Raw genomic sequence first — 24675 nt, 5'->3', positions numbered from 1 at the left:
GTCTGTAACTTTTCCCATTGGATTTCTTTAGTGGCAAGATAAGAGTATTATATACTGATTCACATTCAATTAATAATCCATATTTTAAAAATATTTCTTTGATTCCCTTTTGATCCTCCAATTTTAAGGGATATTGTTTTATTCTGATTAGGCAGGCCCCCCTTTATTTCTACTTTAACATGCAAAGCATTTTTTTTGCCTTACCTGCAACTTCAGATGCCCATACTCCCAGGAATACCTGATTAAGGATTTCTTCTATTTCAGGGAGGCCCTTCTGTTTGCTTTTCTGTTGAATTAAAAATAAACTCAAAACTTCAATTAATTGTTAGTTTTTTATTCTTAATTCTAGTTTGCCTTCTTTAAATGTTGCTTCTTGGCCTCATAAAGATTTTGGAGAATTTGACATGTGTAAAAATTTACGCATTCCTGTTTGTTTTCCCAATTTATACTCTAAAGGTTTCAGAAAGAATGCCTTTTTTTTTGGTGGCCAGTAGCTGCCACATATGTAACAAATTCTTTTCCCTCTGATTTAATGCTGAATAAGTTGCTCCTATATCCACTTAAAAATTCCACTTTATTTCCTCTAGTCCCTAGTTTTAATTTAATCAGTGGATCTGCTAGGATAGATTCCCCAGGTCCCCACCAGTCTAGTTCCAGTTCAGTCACCGGAGCCACTCCATGGCACTCCCCCCAGAGCGGTCTCACTTCCAACGTCCAAACTCCTTACAGTATGCGCACTGATTCTATCCCACAGGAGAATTCAGTCCCTCACCTCTGCCTGACATTCCTCCTCTACCTCTGCCTCATCCTCTCACGTTAGTCCCTCCCCCAGTTTCTACTTGTCCCAAAGCCGTTAGTGTAGCTGTGCCTATAGCACGACTCAGCGCTTTCTTCTCTACCTATTCCCAATTCCTATACGCTCTCCACACTTCTTTAACATTCAAGTCCTGTTCTGTTGCTAGTGACAGCAACCTCTTCCTCCTTATCAATAACAGATGGGGCAGATGCCAAGAGTGCTCCTCTCGGAGGTACCTGTGATACATAGTCCCCCAACCTATCTTCCTGATTACTCTGGTCTTTTGGTTTTGTTGGTTTTTGGTGTTTTGGTTTTTTTTAACTTTAAACGTCATTCCCCCAATATCACAGGCTGAACAACATCTCTCCAGCTTAGCTTTCTGTTTTTCCCTGTCCTTTCCCAAAGCCAAGCTTAGGGATCTGGCAGAGCTATATTTATTTCACATTCTGTCTGCCACTCTGGGTGGTTTCTTAAAGTGAGAAACGTATCTGCATACATCACTTCATCCCATTTTCCTTGCTGTCTTAAAAATAACATTCATTTCAACAATGTATTCAGAGTCCCATTTTTGGGCCATTTCTCCTGATCCTCCAGAGTATACAAGGGCCACCATTGGGTGCAACATTTCACCAACACTTTCTTAGTTACCCCAGGAACCCCCCCCCCAGTTCTTTCCAATGTGCCAAAATGCACCCTCAAGGACTCTTCTTCAAGATCTCTCCACTCTGCCGATTTCCCATTATCAGTCTCGCATTCACACACACATGGGATCCCACAGACACACTCCACATGGTTACAGCACTTGAGACAGAGACTAAAATTGTATCAAACAACAATTAACACTTATAATAGTCTTTAAGACCAAAATTGCAAGACCAAAATCATCACTATAACAAGCCACAAAATAGACACACTCCACACAGTTACAACACTTGAAACAGAGACAATTAGTAACGCAGTTATAACAGTCTGTCACCAATACCAAAATCACAAGACCAAAATCATAACTATAACAAGCCACAATGTAAGTCAAATACCAGTAAAATCCAAAACCGTTTCTACAAGACACCCACTGTGTCTTGCAGGACCCAAACCACAAGATGCCCCCTGCTTCTTGTGGGTGTATACCAAACAGATGGTAGCAGCCGGGTATATGCCTTTACCCACGAGATCTCCTATCTCAATTTACAGAAGGCTTCCAAACCTTGCGTACGCTTATCAAACCAATTTACCAAACCGAGATGCCCCCTGCATCTTACAGACTATACAAAAGAAAATAATACCTTTTATGAGGTGGTCCTTGTCTGCTCCCGCAGTGGTCCGAATGAGCTGAGGGGTCCCTCAGGGAAAAACTCCCATGGGCCCTAGGGAGCCCTGTCCTCAGCAGGTCCTGCAGCCGAGCAGAGAGGGCCCCATCTGGGGTGCCAGATTGATTCGGAGAAATCTCCAGGAACTCGCTAACAGAGTTTCAAGTTGACAAGCAGGAATTCATTATGGCAGAGCCAGGAGACACGCGGATCGCTCCTCCAAGCATGCCTCCCCCAAGCATCAACCAGGCTGTGATTATATTGTCCTTATACATATTCATTAGATTACATACATGACATCATTCTCCTTAGACAATGCCCCCTGTATTCATACAAAAGTGTGGTAGTGGGCTTTCAGACCCCTGGTGGTTATTTCTTCATCACGTTGTTTTAGGATCGTCATATCAGTAACAACCAGGTAGTTCTGGCAAAGCTTATCTTAGTAATTTCCTTTTCTCTATAGTTGCTAACAAAATCTAACGTTTTTGAGGTTACTTATTTACAACCCTATTCTTCAATCAACCCCATTCTTCAGTTTGTTTTTTGTTTCGTTTAGTTTTGGTTTGTTTGGGGTTTTTTTTGTAACTAGCTGCCAGCTCCCTGGATTACCGCCCTCTTCCTTTTCTGTGTGCGCTATGGTGGGCGCCTGTGGCCCCTGCACAGCTCAGGCCCGGAGCAAGCAGCCCAGCTCCCTCAGCTTCCCTGACACCTTTCAGCTACTGACAGTGCCCCGCAGCTCAGCCCCTGCTGCAGAAGGGCCTCCACCAGGGCACCGAGTGCAGCCCTGCCCATGGCGCACCCTCCCCTCACGACTCCAGTGCAGGCACTTTCTGCACCCCGAGCTCGGCGCTGCAGCCTCCCCTCTCACCGGCTCTGTCTGGTGCCGACGCTGCCACCGCCGGGGCAGCCAGAGCGAGGCAGCCAGAGCAGAGCTCCCAGAGCGGGCCCCGGCCCCGGCCCCGGCCCCGGCCCTAAGACGAGCGATCCCCATCCCGCCCGCTGCCCGCTCGCGCTGCCGGCGCCAACCGCCGCTCCACGCGCCGTTCCCGCGCTCCCCGGGCGGGTCCGTCCCTCCTGGCCCCGTCCCCTGTGAGTCCCTGCTGGGCTCAGCGGAGCTGCGGCTCCTGGGCAAGGCCTGGCGAGGGCTCGGGGCTCCCTCGGTGGCTCTGGGCGCTCGGAACCGGGAATGCGGGACGAGGGGTTTCCCTTCGCTCTGTCAGCCTAGAATCACCTGGGTAATTGCCCTTTACATCACCAAAGTAGGGTTTCTCACTGCCTTTCAGAGGGTACAGCTTGTATGAAACTCAGCTTTATGAAGAATGGAGAGTAATGCCAAGTAACCTCAGTGTTCTGTTTATTCAAGGGCAGCAGCTCATTTCATCTTGTGAGTTGACCACAACAAGCAGCAGTATTTGCTCTGCTCTTCAAGGCATTCAACTGTTACTTTGTGGTTGATGCAGCACTGGCAGAGTCTATCTGCTGGACCATGCTTTCGTATTCCAAGAAAAGTCTCAACTACTGAACACAAACCAGATTTCCCATAGGCCTGTTGCCATGCAGTGGCCTGTTTTTGAGATCTTTTACCTTCTTCCCAAACATTCTGTACTGGCTGGTATTAGGAGCCAGTGCTGGCAGAAGGCTTCTGGTAATTAGGTAAGAAGGATTCTGGTGCTTTAGGCATAGCTTTAGTCATGTGATGTTGTGTTGTTATACATGTAGTGATGTTACCAACATCAAAAACTTGAACCAACTGTAACAGAATCCACTTCAAACATAATTTTAATGTGTGCTGGGCCAAAACGGAGAGAGGCCTTGTAAGGAAGTTACAGTGCTAGATCCCATGTTCAAATTAACGTCATACATACTTACTGCCTTTTAAAAAATCTTTAAAGTAAAAGAAGAATACATGCTTTTGCTTTTCCCTCCTCAATCCATATAAAGATGGATTACATTTTAAAATTCAGATCTAACAGAAGAACTACCGAAGCAACTAACAAAAGTATCTGTTTTCATCCGTAAATAACTGCATGGTTTCTCTTGCTTACAGATGACAAGACATTCCAGTGCGAGATGTGTTTCAGATTCTTTTCTACAAACAGTAATCTCTCAAAACACAAAAAAAAGCATGGAGATAAGAAGTTTGCTTGTGAAATCTGCAATAAGATGTTTTACCGGAAGGATGTCATGCTAGACCATCAAAGACGACACTTAGAAGGTAAGTATACTACAGATCAATCTAATTATTACTCTTGAAACAGCAGTAGAGGTGGGAAGGTAAAGGAATTGATTGTGTCTTTTTTTTTGTCAGTTGCCTGATCTTGAATAGCAGGATTCAGCAAAATAGGACATTTATTTAAAATAATAGTAACAGTTGTCTAATTCCGTGAAAAACTTTCCAGTGTTTTTCGTTTCCAGTTTCTACCTTTCAAAGACACTTACCTTTTTTTTCAGTCTCACGTGATTCAATCCAGTGCTACTAACAATTGTGTGAAAGTTGGTTGGCTTATTCTGCAGTAGAGTAGCTGATTGTAATTATATCATTTTCTTTCTTTGAATTCTGTTCTTTCTTTGAAAAGAAAGAATTTTGGTAACTTGAAAATTTGAAGGCAGGGAATTAACTTGCAATGTAAAACTAAAAGTTATTATTGTATAAATATCGTATAAAGGGAATGCTGTGTGATGTTATCTTTCAAATTCTTGAGAATATATGGAAGTGAGACTAGAAGAGTTTACTGTTCAAAATCTCAAACATCTAAGGTTGTTATAGGTACGCAGACCCTGGAAAAACTTGTGTGATGATAGACTGCCGAAGCATTAAAATGCCTCTAGTGATCTAGATGATAAAACCAAAGGTGATTTAAGAAAAGCATCCAGATTGTCTAATTTGGTGCTGTGGGAGTAGCCAACCACCACCAGGCGCTCCTGTGATTCAGACCTTTGTGTCAAGTGCTGGAGGACAGCTAGACCAATGGGTTGAATGGCACTGGCAAGGCATCTCATGTTTAAGTGTCACCAGAACAGCAGCAGCCCTCTTCTTCCCTGAAAGCAGCAGAGGAAGAGGTGTGAAATCCTCATGGAGCGTAAGGCAGTGCAGGATGGTTGCTTCTCTCCTTAGAGGCTGTGAGGGGGAATTTCTGGGCCAGATACCTGATTGAAGTGTCAAAGTCTACTAGATGTGTCTGTTCCCATGCGCTGACAATAACTGTTTTCAGACACTTTCTAATTGGTGTAAAAACCATTAAGCCATAATATATCACTTTGGTTGACTGTTTTTATATTCTTAAGACACCGTTTTAATTTAGAAGTTATCCTTTTGTTAACAATTAAATTCTGCATTGAGGCTCTTCCCAGTATTTCACTCTTCTTTACAGTATTCACCTGAAAGGGCATGCAGATTGGAGTGGAAAAACATGGTTTACTTTTTTTGTTTTGTTTTTTTGATGGGGACTGTTCTGTTAAGGGGTGAGGCGTGTGAAAAGAGAAGACTTTGAGCACAACACAGAAAACATGGTTCGCTACAAGAAGGAGCCTTCAGGATGTCCCGTATGCGGGAAGGTAGGTATCTTTGCCAGCATGTACCATGCAAAGCTCTGCATTGGAGCTCCAAGGATACTGCAGGAGTAGGGTGTGCCTCAGCCCAGCACCTTCAAATGAGTTCTGTGGCATAACAAGTTATCACCTGTGTATTAAACCACAGTAGCAGCCTACCTGGATAGTCACACAGTCCACCAAAAGGTTGAGGTGAATGACTTCCACTAAGGTATGTGCCAAGTCAGATTACCTCACAACTCGGACAGGGACAAGGTTAGTTACCAGTGAGTTACCATGTCATCCAGCTAAGACATTACTCTTCAAACTGCCTTAGCCCCATTATATATCCAAGCCCACTGTGGCCGTGGCTGGTGGGAGCTGATAGGAGAAAGAGAAGAACAAAACTGAAGTTCAGACTCAACTGTTTTTCAGGACACATAGCACAATGTTGAGTGTAATATGGTCTCTGAGTCTGCCAGTGAAATGGCATGGCTTATGTCACTTAGAGTGAAGTTTTCCTGCTGGAATGTAAACAGCTGGAACTAACTGTGCACTGCGAATAATTTTCTGTTAGAAATCAAAGTGAATTCATGGTGTGGCCATGGCACTGTTGTATTTGGGTGTTTAATACTGAAGATCCTAAGTTGCTGTTACCACAGGTACAAAGACTGTGAATTTAACTAACGATTTTATAGTGCAAGGTGTACTCAAGCAACTCAAGCCGGTGTGTAGAGCTTTCATTTTGATGCTTTGGATATGTTACATATCAGTGAAGGTAGATTCTGTGGACATGCCTTTTTATAGATAGGTGGAACATCAGTGACTCAAAAGACACTGTCTAGATATTTCTAAATCTACCCTATGTAATTCTGGTGCCGCTTTTTTGGAAGTCTGCCTCTGACGAATGGCCAATTTAAGCCAGCTCCTTGGTATTGTAAACCTGTATTTTGCTGTGCCAGCAGCTTCTGAGGTTGCCTGCTGGCTGGATAACAGGAGTTCTTACATGTTTCTGGCCAGAGTGAATGAAACAGGACAGTAAATGTGTTTTGTGCTATCCATTGAATAACTTGAAAAGAACTGCAGCCCTGCTGGAAAGGATACAACCCCTTTTCCTTCCTCCTTCTCTTTTAGGTATTTTCGTGTAGAAGCAATATGAACAAACACCTATTAACACATGGAGACAAGAAATACACTTGTGAAATCTGTGGACGTAAATTTTTCAGGGTGGATGTGTTGAGAGATCACATTCATGTCCATTTTAAGGTATTGTGTTAATTTATTAAAAAATGATATGTTATTTAACAGGCACTTGGACATGTCAATAAATACACTGAGACTGTTATTGTCACGTGTTCATAGTGGCAACATAACAGAGATTACATACCCCATGCAGTGATGTTTCTACAGCAGGCTCACCAGTTGTGCTCTGATTTACCCATGGCTCTTTTGCTACATCTGATTGCTACAGAGTATGCAGACTGTCACATTTTAACTTATTTCAGTTGTCCCTGCAGAGCACTTTTCTGAATGCTGTGGGAAAACCACCTCTGTGATGTTTTGTGAATCACAGAGGTTGTTTAGTTTAAAGTGGGGAGAATAATTTATCAGTTAGGCTGCAGACAGATGTCCTAGTTGTACTTTGGTTGGGCTGAGGGGTTACTGTCGTGCCCTGTCTTTGTGGGGAAAAAACAAACGAGAACTAATTGTTCCTGCCCTTTCCATGCCAGTGATTGTGATTCTCTTACATATGCTAGCATTACTGCCTATGTATCAAGTTTCTTACCTGGTTTTATAAAAGTGTTCTAAATCACAAAAATACCTTTATTAATAGTGTTTAATCAAACCTAGATTATTTTAATGTCCCTAGGTTAGCACTGAATTGTAAGGAATTTAATTGAAAAGGAATTGTATTACTCGGTGGTGCTCATAAAAGATGCTTTTATGGATGTAACACTGTACCAGTTCAGCCTCTGCTTACATTAAAGTTCACAGAATCACAGAATGGTTGAGGCTGGAAGGGACCACCAGAGATCATCTAGTCCAACCTCCCGGCTAAAGCAGGGTCACCTAGAGCACATTACACAGGAATTGTGTCTAGGTGGATCTTGAGTGTCTCCAGGGAAGGAGACTCCACAACCTTTCTGGACAACCTGTTACAATGCCCAGTTTGTACACAAAAAATAGAGTATTATTTATTTGGATAAATGGTTTCTCCTTGTTTAGTCATGGACAGAGAAACTTTGTTTAGCTGAATTGAATGACTCAGGAGGGTATTTTAAATAAATAATATTACAGCAATTGCTAATGCTACATGGCAACAAAACTTACCAGGCGTTACCTTTTGAAATAGAAGTTTAATCCATTAAAACATTATATTCTTTCCTGCCCTACACAGGACATAGCACTAATGGATGATCATCAGAGAGAAGAGTTTATTGGTAAAATTGGAATCTCATCAGAGGAAAACGATGACAACTCTGATGAAAGTGCAGATTCTGAGCCTCACAAGTATAGCTGCAAAAGGTGCCAGGTAGCTTTAAATACTTTTCAAATTAACTTGGTTTTGGATGGGGGAGGGAGTAGAGATGTCCATAAATCATTCAGAATTTTAAGTAACATTAAGGGTTCACAAACAGAAGGCCAGTCCACAGGTCTGCTCTCTTCTGCTGTGCTTGTTACCTCTAATCTGTGAAGTTGATGCTCTAGCATAAGACTTGAGGTGGTGTTTTGTAAGGTGAATGCTGAACTCTTAGAAGTGCAAATACAGATGTTTATCTGTGTCGAAGGAAGGAAGCAAGCAAAACTGGAGAAAGAAAGGAACATTCAGATCTTACACTATCCCTTAATTATATGCAAATTAAAATAGTTACAGCATTTCTGAATTATACAGTCCACAAACCGATTAACTTTGATGAGATCAGGTGGTCCTTGAGGGGATATCTAATTTGGAGGATTAAGACTGCTGCTTATATTAAGTGTCACTGGTTATTCATGGCTTACTTTCATTACTAACAGGGTGGTATTAGAAGCTGGAACATACTTTACTCAGCTGTCAGCTGAGAGAGGAAGACTTTTTAAACCTCATACTGCATGGCTTTTGCCATTTTGGAAAGTAGTAATGGGGAAAAATTGAGTCCTTAAGGCTCATTTGGAGTCTGTGCCCTTAGTGGGCAAGCCCACTGTGCCAGGGCAAGGGAAATACAATAGCAACCACTGAGAACAGCAAAACTAGCCAAACTGACATAGGGACAGTGGAATTTTGGTATTTAAACCAGTAACTTGGCCCCTTGAAATTAGAGCTTATTTCAGTCTACACTTAATGTCGTGTAAGTGTTCAACTTACTTTAATTTTAAAGACATGAAGATAATAATACTTGAGTTTTCTATTCCTATACGTGAACTGGTTTTAAGTGCAAACTGATTTTAAGCTTATGTCACTGAGCATGAGAAGATGCGTATCACAGCAGTTAATTATGTGCTTGCTTTCAATGTGCTCATTTAATGCCTGTCACTTAATGGGTCCTTAAACTATATGAAAATGTGTGCTTCCAAATGAGGGCAATTGTGCCATTCAGATGACAAAGCTCTTTTTGGAACTGGGTCTTTTAGCACTTTTGCAGGTGTTTGTGAAGCAAACAGTTGTGTAAGACAGCAGCTGTGGAAAATTAATATTAGATGTAATGACACGGGGAGTCTCTTTTTGGCTGAAAATATCTCTTCATGCATCTCTAAAGGAGAACAACATACGAACGAGTCTTAGTGAAATATCTCTTCTGAGCTTTTTAAGACTCTGTCTTTATTTTTTCTCATCCCAAAATATACTGTCACTAAGCTGTGCAGTGCTGTCAGAAATAGCCTGACTAGTTCTAAAATCAGAGCAAAAGATCTTGCCATTATGGCCCTTTCTCCTGAGATGTTGGAGCATATATGCATATGCAGGGTTACTTAGCCCAGGGAGCCAAGTAGTGGAGTACCTATCTATTGTAGCTCTTCCAGGAGCTGAGCTACAATCACTGCCTGCAGTGCCTAGAAATACCAACTCTTCTGGAGCTACTGCCAACGCTTACTATGCAGAGTAGATGCCCCTGCCATGCCCTTAGAGCCTAAAAGACATCTTTTCCATCTGTGGCATCCTTGCTTTGATAGCTGGTGGAGGTTGGACATGACTCTCTCCAAGGCTGTTCCTTAGTGCACAAGTAATTGGAGGTCCTCTACTTGTGCAGCATAGGAAGCAGAGATACCATCTCAAACTAGTTTTCCAAATGGGTTAACTGATGTCCTGTAGCAGTGTGCTTGTAATGGCCTGTAATGTAATGTAATAGGGGTTCAAGCCTAAATCCAGCTTTCACAGGTTTTTCATCTAGTGATACACAGGGTATTTGTCTGCTGGCTCTGACTCTAGATTTCATAATGTGTTGCTAGGTTGTTGCTGTTCCCAAGAACATTTTTCCCCTTTCATTCACTATTGGTTCATTCTGCAGTTGACCTTCGGCAGAGGGAAGGAGTATCTGAAGCACATCATGGACGTGCACAAGGAGAAAGGCTATGGCTGTAGCATTTGCAACCGACGTTTTGCCTTAAAGGCAACTTACCATGCACACATGGTCATTCATCGGGAAAACCTGCCTGATCCTAATGTGCAGAAGTAAGATGATGTGTTGGACTGATAAGTGAAGCTATCTTTCTGACAGTGGCTCTGCCACCTGATGCTTGTAGAGAATTGGGCTGTACTAAAATACCTGAAACTATATAATGGGTGTTAGAATGCTTACTAAAAGCTTTAAATATATATCACTAATGATTCACTTCACACAGATGCTTAGTTAATGGCCTTCCAGTTTGGGCTTCATAAAGTCTAAATCTGTGATTTTGGCGAATACTTTCTAAAGAGTATCATTTGAAGATTTAGCAGTGCCTGACTGCTCCAAGCTTGCAGTGAACTTACGGGTTTCCTAAGCCTCATTTTTAAAAATAAATTTATGTTTCCGGGAACTTTTGTAGTAATAAATCATAGAATCATAGAATAGTTAGGGTTGGAAAAAACCTTGAGATCATCAAGTTCCAACCCCCCTGCTATGGGCAGGGACACCTTGCTCTAAACCATATTACGCAAGGCCTTGTCCAACCTAGCCTTGAACACTGCCAGGGATGAAGCATTCACAACCTCCTTGGGCAACCTATTCCAGTGCCTCACTACCTGCAGTTACTAACAGAAATGCCTGAAAACCACCTCTATCTCAAGAAAAGAATCATGGTTTCTGGTGTCTGTTTTCAGATACATCCATCCATGTGAAATCTGTGGAAGGATCTTTAACAGCATAGGAAATCTGGAAAGACATAAGCTTATACATACAGGTAAAGATGTTGTGTTTCTTTATTATTATCAGTACTAAAAAGAACTTTCTGTTGCCAGGGCCTGCCTTATGTTTTTCAGGAGGAAGCAAGTTATGTGTTTTTACTGTATGTTAAAATGAGATAAATGTTATATTTGTGCTTTTTTCTAAAGCAGGTAGTATTAATGAAGATATTTGGTCTAGGCACACAATCCAGGTTCCTCATTCATAATATGCAGGATTCACCTGCTACAAATCCTAATTCTGAATTCTGTTCTTCCCAAACTCTTATCCATGCTGCCTTCTCACCATTACATAGGCTGAAAACTGCTATTGCAAAATCATTTTTAACGGCTCATTATTATTTCATGCTATTCAGTGTGTTCCTACCTCAGGCTTTATCTTTTCATTTGTTTGAGATTTCACACAAAAAGCCAGCTTTTCTCTCTCTCTCCAAAGTATTTTGGTTTAGTTTGGGCTACAATATGCATGAAAGATGTGGTTGACAACACAGGTGGACTGTTGCCCTCTAATTCACCAGATTAGTCAGATTTTAGGAGATGCACATTTTTCATTAACATCTTTTTTTGTTTATGTTGTCTTTCAAATTTATTTTTAAGGTGTAAAAAGTCATGCTTGTGAGCAATGTGGCAAATCATTTGCTAGAAAAGACATGTTAAAAGAACATATGAGAGTCCATGATAATATCCGAGAATACTTGTGTGCAGAATGTGGCAAAGGTATGTCTAACGCCTCATTTTCCGTTAATTGTGATACTGAATAGCAGGTGAATATCTGAATTAAACTTCAGAATTGAACTTCCATTCTTAGAATATTGGGAAGGTCCTTGGAGTGCTGTAAATCCTGCAGATTGTGAGGTAGCATCTGTATTAATCAAAAGCCTTATGGTTGCATGAACTATCCCTAATTTTATACAATTCAGTTTCATGGCCTGTAAGGCAAAATTGATTTTGATAAAATCTGCTTCTGTCAGGTGGAGGAGCGCTTGCCTGACTGAGTTCCAATACATTTGCAGCACAAAAGTGAATACAAGTTAATTTTTCCATTCTAGGTTGTTTTCAGGCTTAAGAAATAGAGTAATTTCTCTCTGTAAGAGCTTAAAGAGTCAAGGTTGCTTTGACTTTTCAAACTGTTCGCGTTACAACTTGAACAAATCTGAACTGGTATTTTAGTGGCAGGCATCTCTAATGGTGTCTTGTCTTTGCTTGTCCCTGCTGATTTGCTTCTTCCTCAGTGGTTACTTAGATGTTTTCCAGAGCTTTATTCCTGGAATTAAAATAATAATGATAATGTACACTGCTACCTAAACAATTAAAAATATGCAATTGTGGACACACAGAAAATTCATCTTAGAGCTTTTGGTTAACAACATGTTCATACCGAGTTCTCCTTTAAGGTGGGAGCAATGGACTAATTGTCACACTGTACCCTTTGTCTCAAAGGAATGAAGACGAAACATGCGCTTCGTCACCACATGAAACTTCACAAAGGGATTAAAGAATATGAATGCAAGGAATGTCACCGAAAATTTGCACAGAAAGTCAACATGTTGAAGCATTACAAAAGACACACAGGTGAGGTCTCTGAAGATGTACAGAAGTTGCACTGAATCAGTTAAATCCTTCCTGAAAGAACTCAATGTAGAATGGTCTGGGAGTAAGAGGAAAACTAATAAAAATATGCATATTCTGCTTTTTGAAAAGTTAGATTTTGACCTTTTGTCAGCCAAGACCACCTGATATGCAATGAAAATACATAGCTTAGATGGGTTTGTGTTTTGCTTTTGTGAGAGAGGTTGCTTTGGTCTAGGATAGGTCTAGAGTGTTTGGTTTAAGTTAAGTCTTCAGGTTCTCTTTTCCTGAAAATGAAAACAAAACTTCCCATATCAGTTTCCTTTGGATTCATTTTCTGACAGATATGGTGGTATGGCTTAGATAAAAATAGCTGGTGAAGCTGCACTGGTGCTTCTTACTTGGCTGTGATTTCTTTAGTATTTTTCTAGTAATATGAGATTTGGAATTGTCCCAGATACCTTAAACCGTTTTCACTCTGAATGCTAAATGTGCTCTTCATGCAGGAATCAAAGATTTCATGTGTGAGCTTTGTGGCAAGACGTTTAGTGAAAGAAATACAATGGAGACTCATAAGTTGATTCATACAGGTAAACCCTCTTCCAAACAGTATCCAAAGACAGTATCTTAATTTTGTTCTTAGGCTTGCTGTAGATTTGCCAGTCTTGGAACTAGTGTTACACAGCATGTTACCAACATAAAATTGTTCCTCTTGTTGTGATGCTGACAATACAATCCTCATCTCTGGGGGCTGTTGATAACAGAGTTTCCCTCCATCTGCCACCAGTAGGAAAACAGTGGACATGTTCAGTCTGTGATAAGAAATATGTCACTGATTACATGCTGCAGAAGCACATCCAGCTTACTCATGATAAGGTAGAAGCCCAGAGCTGTCAGCTATGTGGGACAAAGGTTTCTACCAGAGCGTCCATGAGTCGACATATGAGGCGTAAACATCCAGAGGTGAGTTAGTCTGGCATTTTAGCAAGTGTCTGTTAAGCATGCACTTAACTGAATCAGCCCTTTCATTATGTTATGTTTCAGTAGTAAACATATCAATTGTCAGACCCTAAAGTTGAAATTGTTCTGATTATTTAAATCCCTTTTCTTTCACTGCCCCAGTTTAAATGTATGTTTTTTCCTGTTTTGTCTTCATCTGTTAGTGAGTATAATTGATTCTTTTTTCCCCATTGTGTTCTCTGTATTCAGAAGTGCTCTGAAAGAGGTGGTGAATAGAGACATGATGGCAGCATCTGCTGATGGTACAAAATAATTCTTAGTATTAAAAGATGAATGCTGACTGCAGAGAATCTGGATTAGAGGCATGTTTTGTCTAACGCAAAGGGGTTCTTTTCTGTGTTCTAAATTTCTGAATAGCTATTGTGTTTCTCCTCAGCATTTCTTGATTAGGTTGACTGAGGCTTGTCTGTTCCCTTTGAGGCTTTTTTTTTATCATTAGCATTGCTTTGCCATGAGCATTTTATTATCATGATGATTGGGGAAGAAGTTAACAAAAAGCTTTCTTTACTGATTTTTTGATTAAAAATGCAGCTATATATCTGCAATGCAGAGGGCAATTTGTTTCAGTTCTTTGATAAGTTGAGATTTATAGATTCAGCTGCAAATAATGGAGTAGGACACAGTTGATAGGTTTATAAATAGAAATGCTAAAGTAATATTTTTTCAAACACATTGTTTTCTATAGAATCTATCACTTGTGTTCTATCTAGACTATAAAAATAAACATTCTTCTACTGTCGTCTTTAAACTTTGCTGGTTTTCAGCAAGAAGGAAAATATTAGGTTATTTTTTTTAAAGCCATGGTTAATGCGCTTGTATTAAACGTTATGTGTAACATGTTAGATTGCATTGTTTTTGCTTTGTGACAGGATTTATTAGGGCACTGCTTTATTGTTTGATTGTGGTTGTCATTGCTGAACTGCTGCAGTTAACCAGCAGATACCCCTTTTCCTACAGATTCTGTCAGTGAGGATTGATGATTTAGAGCAGCTGCCAGAGACTACTACCATTGATGCCTCCTCAATTGGGATTGTTCAGGTAAATTCCTTATTGCGGAATTCTGGTGGCAGCTAGGTTCCGGGCCTACTGAAGGGTGATGTGGGGACATTACTTTTTTGGTACATAACATAGCTGGGCACAGGCTGATGAACAAGGAATGTGCTTTTTTAGAGAGTCAGCCCGAGCTTAACATGTGTAAGCAGATGCAAGCTGTTATCTGTTTTGTTGGTTAACATGGGTGCTGTTAAAATGTGTTTCTTCAGCCAGAATTAGCCTTGGAACAGGGAGAATTACCAGAAGGGAAACAGCATATGAAAGCTGCTAAACGTGGTCAGAAACGAAAACAAAAGTCAGGTGAGGAGGAGGAAGCTCAAGTGCCTGAGGACCCTGCCTTCAGTCAATACACAGAGAAGGAAGGTGAATTCACAGGGAATGTTGGAGATGAGACTAATTCAGCTGTCCAGAGCATCCAGCAGGTGAGCTCCAGTAGCAATGTGATGGGTAGCAGCCCTGCTTAGAAGGATAGCCCTTCTTTTCTCCTGATAGCAAACAGAAAAAAGTGATGGGAACATCTAGAGCTAATATGATAAATTGTGGTAATATGAAGGTGAACACGGCCTTTTAAAAAAACGAGTTGGACCATTAAGCTCCTTATGTTTGTTTTTATTTATTTTGGTGTTACCATCTCCTTGTTTGCCAGAGCACTAACTGGGTGAACGTGTGACTGAAAGTGTGAAAGTTAATTTGGCTGCTTGTTTTGAATATTTTATATGCCTGCCTCCCATTACGTTCTTATTTCTCTGTGGAAGTTGTTATATTCCGAGCTTTCTATGTTCCCCTGTGTGTATGACTTCTCTTTCTGGCAGCAGCCATCTGAGCTCACGAGCACTCAGGTGATCTTTCTTCATGCTAGATATATGGTGGTCAGCTGCAAGATACAAGGCTGAGTTACCTTTCTGTTTTTCCTCAGGTGGTGGTGACCCTTGGCGACCCAAATGTCACAGCCCCTTCCAGTTCTGTCGGGATGACAAATATCACTGTTACCCCCATTACAACGGCAGCTGGAACCCAGTTCACAAACCTCCAGCCTGTGGCTGTGGGCCATCTGACAGCTCCTGAACGCCAGCTACAGCTGGACAACTCAATTCTCACTGTGACGTTTGACACTGTCAGTGGTTCTGCCATGCTGCACAACCGCCAAAATGACATTCAGATCCAGCCGCAGCCAGAGGCAGCTAATCCTCAGTCTGTGGCCCATTTTATAAACCTGACCACCTTGGTGAACTCCATTGCTCCTCTAGGGAGCCAGATAACAGAACAGCATCCTCTGACGTGGAGGTCAGTGCCTCAGACTGATGTGTTGCAGCCTCAGGCACAGCCAGCGCAACAACAGTCAGGACAGCAACAGGTTCAAACAGAGCAACAACAACAGATGTATAGCTACTAATTTATACTTCGACAAATTTTGAAATGGACAGTACTCAGAGGCAAAACCACACAGACGTTTGGAAAATTTCTAATAGGATTGTTTGCTGGATACCAAACAGAGATGGGCAAATGTTTATACAATGAAATGTAAGCTAAAATTGGATAGCACCCTGCAACACCCTAACCTTGAGATTCTCACACTGTCTCCAGACCTTGCACTGTCTTAAAAAAAAAAAGAAAAATTAAACAGATCTCACCATAAATTTAGCACCTCCTTGCCCTGTGTATTTTATGCAGTAAGACTGAGATTTGACAAAAGCATCATAACACATCTTAACCAAAGCAGGGAGATCCTAAATATCACGGCACTGGTGATTTACAAAACCCTTTCAGCCATACCATGTCTCTTCGTTCCAGTCTGGAAGTTACATCTGACGACCTTGTTCACAGTGAGGTGGAATGCATTTGTGGTCAGCTAGTGGAGACTGAAATGTAAAGACACAAATGGGCAGCAGAGTAATTGTCTTGGTTTTTATCTTCTTTAGGTCTTGTATCTAACAACACTGATAAAGTAGGTGGAGGTTGGGGCTTCGGGTGGGTGAGTGTGGTGTGGAAGAAAATATACCAATTTCACAAAGTATTTCCATTTTAGTCATGGTAAAAACCCTGTACCCATAACACAGTGTTAGTGCTACTTTAATCAGATAGCTGGTCTAATGGTAAAGCAACTTCTATGGTCTTTAGTCAAGTTTGAATCAAACCAGTTATAAACTAAAAAAAGAATGTGATACAGTTTTATGTAATTTTTTGAAGAGCTCTTTCAGTCTTGCTTTTAGCTACTAGGCCTGAAGAGCCAGCAGTCCCCTTTGATCAAGTTCAGGATGTGAATTTTTTTTCAAATATTATTCTTTCATCACGTAATAAACATTTGAGAAAGCATTCTTTTTATACATATACATACATATATATATAGCCTTTGTACTGTACTGTGCATTCCTGGTGAGTATTTGAGTGAAAAGCACTGGTATCAATATGATTAATTATTTTTCTCATCCCCGTATTGCCCTTTCTCACAGAAATAATGTACGGGTTCTATTCCTTCTGTTTCCAAAACTGATTTACAAGATTTATAGTCACGCACAAGGTTGCATGAAACGCAGGAACAAAGAATGTCTGAAGCATCTGCTGCCACATGGAGGCAGCATGCCCTAGTGTATAATGGGCAAAGGTTGCATGACTGGGATAAAAATAGTGGGTTGGGTCAAATGCATTGTTGCTGATACACTTTCATTCCATTCTCCATACATTGATGTGCAGTGTGGACTTTTGCATGTCAAGAAGATAGTATCTTTCCCACAGAGAAAAAGCATCTGATATCAAAAATGAATAAACTAAAAAAAAAAAAAACCCACAAACCAAACCCATTAAAAATGTTGCTGCCTGGAATCCTGAAAGACAAATCTGTACTTACAGCTGTAGCTGAAGAACAAGGTGCTTTGGGGCAGCAGACTGAGCCACACAACCATGCTAAAGCTTTTTGCTGAGGATAAAGCAGCTGCTGTGTTTGACACTGAAGATAGATTGATGGTTATAAAAAACCTGTCTGTGCCTATCGTATTTATGAAAATGTTCTATGTATTAGCAAAAAATACGAGTAGGAATGACTTCAGCTTTGAAAGTCTGTATTAACATGGACTACTTGACCCCTGAAGGATGCCTTATAATTGCTACAACTAACTCTTCCAAAGTATAAATGTTAATTGAAATTAATCTGCAGTGGTTTTCTTTGTGCCATAGCAGTGTCCAGATGCTCACCATGCTAGGCTCTGTGTAAAGTTTAGTTGTGTCAGAACGTGTAGGAATGGGGTTTTTTGGAGACAGGTTTTGTGTGTCAGGTAAATGTCAGTAAGTCTGTAAAATGTCTGCATGGAAGGGACCTATATTTGATGGGACAAGGATGCATATCTAAAAGAAAATAGCTTCTACCAGTGTGGGAAGAAGAATTTTTCATTCCATGGCCCCTTCTCTCTTTCTCAGATCCTTTTCAGACAAATTGTGAGATCCTGTCATTTTATTGACATCCCAACATCCTGAGAAATACGGTTTTATGCCCCTCTATTACCAGGATTATTTTGTTGCTGGCTTGAGCCAGTTAAGTTTCTCATGAGCTGTCCTGTCCACAAATGTCCCTTCATACCAAATCCACTGGTTAAGAGGAAGCTAGGTTTTATTTTTGAAATATGTTGTATATGTTCTTGAAAGTGCTTGAAACTTCCCCTGATTACTGTGTTTGTAAAGGCACATAATCTTCTGGCAGGGTACTTTAGATGGGTTTAAAAAAAAAAAAGGGGAAAGAGATCAAATAGGTCCTAGGTCAAGTTGCTATGGTAAATAAAAGATAACATCTAAAACCATACATTTATATATGACCACATTATGCGTGGAGGGTTACAGTGCTGCATATAGTTTCTAAAAGATCAGAGTTTTGTTCAGACATGTAAATGGTGATTAAGCTTTTCAGGAAGGAGAGGTTTTTTGCTTTAGCTGCAGAGTGAGTACATCTGCTCTGTGTTAGCACTAGTGATAGTAGCATTCATGATGCATTGAATCAACCTGAGTCATTTTACTATGTAATTGCCTCTTTGATAAGAATTGCACATGGAGGTAATCAGCCATTATGGAGTCCTCTCTGACTTCACAAAACTTCTTTATCCTAACGTGATTCTCTGGTATTCAGTACTCTTAGGCTTCCTCTTGTGTGATTCATCCCTCCCGTGTGAATCCCATTTAGGCAAGTCAGCATCTTACTCTCTGGGTAATGATTGGTTCTAGTGGATTTCAAAGGAATGATCACACAGATGCTGCTTGTGACTATGGTGATGGGCACACAAAGAAGATATGTCTCTCTTCAGTCTCCCAGTATCCCCAAGCTCATTGAATCACAGACCAGCCCAGGCTGGAAGGGACCTTGAAAGATCATCCGGGCCAGCCTTCTCTGGGAAGGGGAGCCTAGGTGAGGTTACCTAGCATCCTGTCCAGTCGCATCGACTCTACCATGTCATAGAATCATAGACTAGTTTGGGTTGGAAGGGACCTTCAAAGGTCCCTCCCCTCCCTGCAATGATCAGGTTGCTGAGAACCACACCCAGCCTGGCCTTGAATGCCTCCAGGGATGGGACTTCTACCATGTTCCTGGGGAGGCTGTTCCAGTGGGTGACTGTTCTTACTATAAATATTACTCTAAACAGTGTTCTGCATTACAAGGGGAAACTATAAACACTGGAAGGGCTTTGTCTAGGCCAGGCAATGGAGAGGTTTCTAAAAGCTAATCTTCCCAGAGCACTCCTTTCTGAAATGATCTTGACTTTCCCTGCAACCATTGCTACGGTACCTCATCATCTCTCGGTCTGATTTTATTGTTACTGCTGTTACTAACATCTCTATGAGAACACAACTGTATCTTGGGTGTGCTGCAACATGAAAAACTTGAAAACATCGTTTTGTTCGATTTTCATTTCAAACAAATTTTGCTTGGAGATGTTGGAAATTGATGCCTTTTTGGACAGAGCTTATGTTGGATGAACAGTGACTGCCAGCTGCTCTCCCAGCTAAGCCTTTCTCAGATGAATACCAAAGATATACTGATGCCATTTCAAACTGCACAAGAAACAGAACTACGTAAGGGATGTGCAATCTAAATTTCCCCTGCCAGTCTGTTCCTGGCCTCTTCCACCACAGGATGTGAAGGTTATTGTTTTCAGCCATGTGATGGAGATTTTCTGTAACAACTGTTCAGCAACAAACTGAAACTCCATTGAGCCAAAGGAGTGTGGTTGTGCACTGTCCTATGTATTGTCAGTGTTACTGCTAAGGCTGTTACTTAACTGGATGCTGCCTGTGGCACACGGGATCTGAAGTAAAGGAGCATCAAGGTACAGAACCCTTTCTCTACCGGTGTCATTCTTGCCTGATCCTCAATGCAGCAAACGTGGTTTTTTTCTTTTTTTCTCTCAAATCACAGAGTCTCATAGAAGCATCTCAGGACTGAAATCACTGTAAGCCGAGTTGCCAACAAACACGACAGAAACACTTTATCCTGTTGCCAAGCTGGCACTTTGGGTTTGCTCTAGGGCAAAAGCCCTCATGAAAACAAACCTCAGTAGCGTGTCACAGGCGCAAGCTGCTCTACTCCACAGCCTGTCTCCAAAATGGCTTCAAGCAGAGCCCTGCTGTGCACCGTGGCGCATTTCCGGAGGTGAGCGGCTCCAGAGAGGAGCCTTCAGCACCGGAGCGAGGGGAAACCCCTCGTCCCGCAGCCCCAGTTCCGAGCGCCCAGAGCCACCGAGGTACCCTCGAGCCCTCGCCAGGCCTTGCCCAGGAGCCGCAGCTCCGCTGAGCCCAGCAGGGACTCACAGGGGGCGGGGCCAGGAGGGACGGCCCCGCCCCGGGGAGCGCGGGAGCGGCGCGTGGCGCGGCGGTGGGCGTCGGCAGCGCGAGCGGGCAGCGGGCGGGATGGGGAGCGCTCTGGGAGCTCTGCTCTGGCTGCCCCGGCGGTGGCAGCGTCGGCACCAGACAGAGCCGTGAGAGGGGAAAGTGCCTGCCCTGGAGTCGTGAGGGGAGGGTGCGCCATGGGCAGGGCTGCACTCGGTGCCCTGGTAGAGGCCCTCCTGCAGCAGGGGCCGAGCTGCGGGGCACTGTCAGTAGCTGAAAGGTGTCAGGGAAGCTGAGGGAGCTGGGCTGCTTGCTCCGGGCCTGAGCTGTGCAGGGGCCACAGGCGTCCACCATAGCGCACACAGAAAAGGAAGAGGGCGGTAATCCAGGGAGCTGGCAGCTAGTTACAACCAACAAAAAAAGAGGAAGAGGTGATTGCCCTGCTATAATCAGTGCTGGTGCAGGCTCACTTTTGAGTACTGGGTGCAGTTCCAGGCCCCACCGTTTAGGAAGACCATGAAGACCCTTGAATACGCCCAGGAGAGCAACAAAGCTGGTGAGAGGGCTGGAAGGTGTGTCCTGTGGAGAGCAGCTGAGAACACTCGGATTGTCTGGTTCGGAGAAAAGGAGGCTGAGGGGAGACCTCATTCCTCTTTACAGCTCTTCCCGAGGAGGGGAAAGGGAGAAGGAGGTGCTGATCTCTTCTCCCTGGGATCCGTTGATAGGATGTGTGGGAATGGTTCAGAGCTGTACCCAGGGTGGTTTAGAGTAGACATTAGGAAGTCAAGGGGTTTTCAGCACTTCCAAAGACACAAATCAGGTTACAGGTGGAAAATGTAATTTTATTTATTTATAAATAAAGTTATTTTATATATCTTAGTTTAGTTATTTTCTGTGATTCTAATCACAGAATAGTTTGGATCGGAAAGGACCTTAAGATCATCTAGTTCCAACCCCCCTGCAATGGGCAGGACCACCTTCCACTATACCAGAGCCTTCAAGGCCCTGCCCAACCTGGCCTTAAACACTGCCAGGGATGTGGCAGCCACAGCCTCCTTGGGCAGCCTGTTCCAGTGCCTCACTATTCACAGTAAGGGATTTCTTCCTTATATCTACCCTAAATCTAGCCTGTTGAAAAGCAAAAAGCTGAATCTTATCTCATGGAGGTTTGTACATCCTACAGAAACACGGGGTAGCACTCAGAAATATTTATTTTCTCATTTGTTACGGGGTACTAACAGCAGAAGAGAGTGAGTCGTTGTTGGCTATGGTTTGTGGTGAGTCTCTCAGGAAACCTTACTGTATCAAGTGCTGTTATACTGTCTAAATTTGAAGTTTTCTTTGGATATGTCAGTATGAAAAGTGTTTTTGCAGAAACCCACCAGTCTCCTATCAGTCGAATGAGCTGCATTGTGTAGCTTTTTTTTGGTCCAGAAATTACTTGAAGTTAACAGGCAGGTAATGGTTGAATGTCTTCCTAGAACTGAAATTTCTGTCAGTTTGTCAGAGTGATTTGCTGGTGTTATGCGCACATAAAGATGCATATATTTCTCATCTTGAAAACTAGGAATGGAAAAAATGCCATATATCCAAATGACAATCATATGAAAACTATAGGTGCTTCATGAAAATGGATATGGTAAATAGCTCTGTTTGTATTGCTGTGTGAATAATTCTTCAGTTATGAGATTTCCTTGTGCTATTTAAATTAATAATAATGTCACTCCAGTTCACTTTTGTCCTGAGATTTATTATTGATACAGGCATACCTGTTGGAAAAGCTCTAACCTTTTGTATTTTTGCCAATTTTTTTCATGGTGGTTATGCCTTGGCCTCATCTAGTGTAAAGGGGGAATGAAACATCGGAGGAGGATTCTGCTGACCTGCACCATGATGCAGAGCAAAGCTCTGCTTGAAGTAGTTTTGGAGACAGGCTGTGGAGCCAAGTGGCTTGCATCTTTGAGATCAGCTACTGAGGTTTGTTTTCACATGAGGGCTTTGGCCCTATAGCAAACCCGAAGTGCCATGTTGGCAACAGGATAAAGGAAAAATGTGTTTCTATTGTGTTTGTCATCAACTTGGCTTAGAATGATTCTCTCCAGTCCTGAGATGATATTACAATATTTGCACTGTAAATGGCAAGAAGCTGTTAAATTTTCTCGATTAAAAATGTTGGAACACTGTATAAAGCCACAGGTGTAACCATGGTTGGAAGACACGTTTCTTGCCTTAAAATGCTGTGAGAAAGCTGTTCTGGATTTACTTTCCCTCCTGGATGCTGAGGTGCCAGTGCAGTTCAGGCAGGAGTCTCTTGCCAAGCGCCTGCAGTACAGCTAACGATGGCTGACACCCTGGACTGCTTTTCTAGAGTCCGCCTTACTGATGCTAAGCTTAAATTCCCAAGAGCTGAGCTGAAAGAGGCAGAGAGGGTCTGCTTGGAGTGTGGCAGGGAAGGTGAGGCTGGTTCAGGAGGCTTCAGTCTCACCCCTGGCACCAGGATTTCATCAACACCTGAAGTGTAATGCTGTTGTCTTTCTGCCATACCCGTGAACAGCTCTGAGCATTCACAGTGCTTGGTTAGTTGCTAACCATTTTGAAAAGCTGGTTATTAGGTCCAGTAGCTGCAAAGCAACAATTAAAAAGACTGAGTTTGGGGATTTATTTCCTCTAAAGCTGAGTTTTTATGTTCTAATGTGATTTTGGTGTCAGTTGAGTGCTTCCCTCTATTTTTCTGTTCATTCATAGATTTTGATTTTTAAATGTTTTTACAGTGTCCCAAAGTGTAGTGAAATTGAGAAGACTACAAAAAAAAAAAAAAAAAAAAAAAAGGTAATGGCAGAATGAGGAGTTGAAAACAGGAGAAACTAACAAAACTAATTTACTGCAGATTTCTGCCCTTCTGCCTACAGGAGTCTGAGGTTCCTGCCCTGATGCTAGCTCAAGGAAGGAGAGGACACATGGGCACATGCTCTGGCTCATTTGCCAGAATGACTTGTATAGGGATTGATACACTGGGTGTTGTTAAGGAGATCAGATACCAGCTGAGCTCTGCCAGTCTTCCCCTCAAGCCACATGCTGGTTGCAGGATCTCTTCTTACTGACACAGCTGGCTGTTTTCACAGAGCTCACAGTAATGTGTATCTGAGACTTGTACTTCTCATGTCAAGACACAGATTCAAAACTGGGGGGAAAGAGTAAACCAAGAGCTGAGAAGCAATGAAATAGATTGGAAGGATAGCTAAAAACTGTGGGGGAGAACACATACTTTGCCTGCTGTAGCCAGCTGTGTGGTAAATTGTGGTGGATGCGACACTGTTCACTAAATATTAGTGGTTGCTGCATTCAGGTGCTGGGTTGTTCTTTTTTTCCTAGCAGAACCTATATTCTGTTACTTGTACAGGGGAAAGTGTTAGTGTGTGTTCAGTTTGCTGTAAATTAAATTCAGAGTAAATTACATTTGAATTCACACATAGTCTGTTATATGCAGCAACATGCAAAAACCAGAGAGTAAGATGCTCAAATGACACAAGAATGAAGTAGGTCCACATTCATCACTTTGGGTAAGAGCAAAAGCAAGGCTGTGGGCGACTTTTTCTCAACGGTGGCTGTCCTTTCCCATGCACAGAATAGACTTATGGGACATCTGGATGCAAGTTGGGCACAAGAGCATCATCAAGGGGATGACACTGGAATAAAGAGGGGTGTTTTACCATCAGAAAAACAAAAAATCAAATCAGCTCATTAAAGGAAGGGGTTGGGAAGTTCTAAGCCTCTCTCTTTGCACTGCCAAGGAGCATGAGATAAAAAAGAATGGCTTTCAATCTATTATACTGGCTGGTAGGTAAGAAAAATAATAAGTTAACTGCATATGTGAGCTCTTCCATTCTCTCCACACCCATGCCTGTGTTAACACCCTAGTCTGACCTTTCAAAGGAGTAAATAACTTCATCTGACTGATTTACAGATGGCACTTGTGCGCAAAGGCCCTAGTTATCGTACAGAATTCAACATTGATTTTCAAAGTAAATATGGGTACAGAGGTTGGGGAAGTTTGGGCACGAGTGGGTTCTTTTGGGTGCTGTGTCTGTTTTAAAAAGTAAAGAACAGTGGCTTTATTGCCCTCCATGAAGCCTGTGCTGACGCACACATAAGATTTTTGCTGAAGAGACAGTGGAATCAGTGACAAAGCCACATTTTTAAAGATGCAAACAAGAAGAGCTTAAATTGCATAACCAAAG

The 24675-nt window shown here is 42.1% G+C and overlaps 1 protein-coding gene and 1 long non-coding RNA gene across 6 annotated transcripts in view; one reads left to right on the top strand and one right to left on the bottom strand.

The window, feature by feature from the left end:
* PRDM15 (PR/SET domain 15) overlaps positions 1 to 17787 on the top strand; it is a 41058-nt gene extending 23271 nt beyond the window's left edge. For 4 of the 5 annotated variants that reach the window (XM_061359197.1, XM_061359198.1, XM_061359195.1 and 1 more), the window contains exons 13-25: positions 4151 to 4318; positions 5564 to 5658; positions 6766 to 6897; positions 8030 to 8164; positions 10116 to 10279; positions 10910 to 10989; positions 11588 to 11707; positions 12431 to 12562; positions 13066 to 13149; positions 13347 to 13522; positions 14537 to 14617; positions 14842 to 15054; positions 15549 to 17787. In XM_061359197.1, coding sequence (XP_061215181.1) covers positions 4151 to 4318; positions 5564 to 5658; positions 6766 to 6897; positions 8030 to 8164; positions 10116 to 10279; positions 10910 to 10989; positions 11588 to 11707; positions 12431 to 12562; positions 13066 to 13149; positions 13347 to 13522; positions 14537 to 14617; positions 14842 to 15054; positions 15549 to 16025 — 2057 coding nt within the window. In that variant the 3' untranslated portion in view covers positions 16026 to 17787. The remainder of the gene's footprint in view (positions 1 to 4150; positions 4319 to 5563; positions 5659 to 6765; positions 6898 to 8029; positions 8165 to 10115; positions 10280 to 10909; positions 10990 to 11587; positions 11708 to 12430; positions 12563 to 13065; positions 13150 to 13346; positions 13523 to 14536; positions 14618 to 14841; positions 15055 to 15548) is intronic. The other variant, XM_061359196.1, reaches the window with a different exon arrangement.
* LOC133215269 (uncharacterized) lies at positions 11651 to 15540 on the bottom strand. Its single transcript, XR_009726359.1, has 3 exons — positions 15367 to 15540; positions 11887 to 12254; positions 11651 to 11785 (listed from the first exon to the last, which is right to left on the bottom strand). It is a non-coding gene; the product is annotated as an uncharacterized LOC133215269 (long non-coding RNA).
* Positions 17788 to 24675: the final 6888 nt, after the last annotated feature.

The sequence above is a fragment of the Neopsephotus bourkii genome, unplaced genomic scaffold (genome assembly GCF_033783945.1).
Source record: "Neopsephotus bourkii isolate Nb327-2 ecotype Australia unplaced genomic scaffold, CSIRO-AGI_Nbou_v1 NB_962, whole genome shotgun sequence".
In the NCBI taxonomy this organism is placed as follows: Eukaryota; Metazoa; Chordata; class Aves; order Psittaciformes; family Psittacidae; genus Neopsephotus; species Neopsephotus bourkii.
This window is presented reverse-complemented; position numbering and strand designations above follow the sequence as displayed.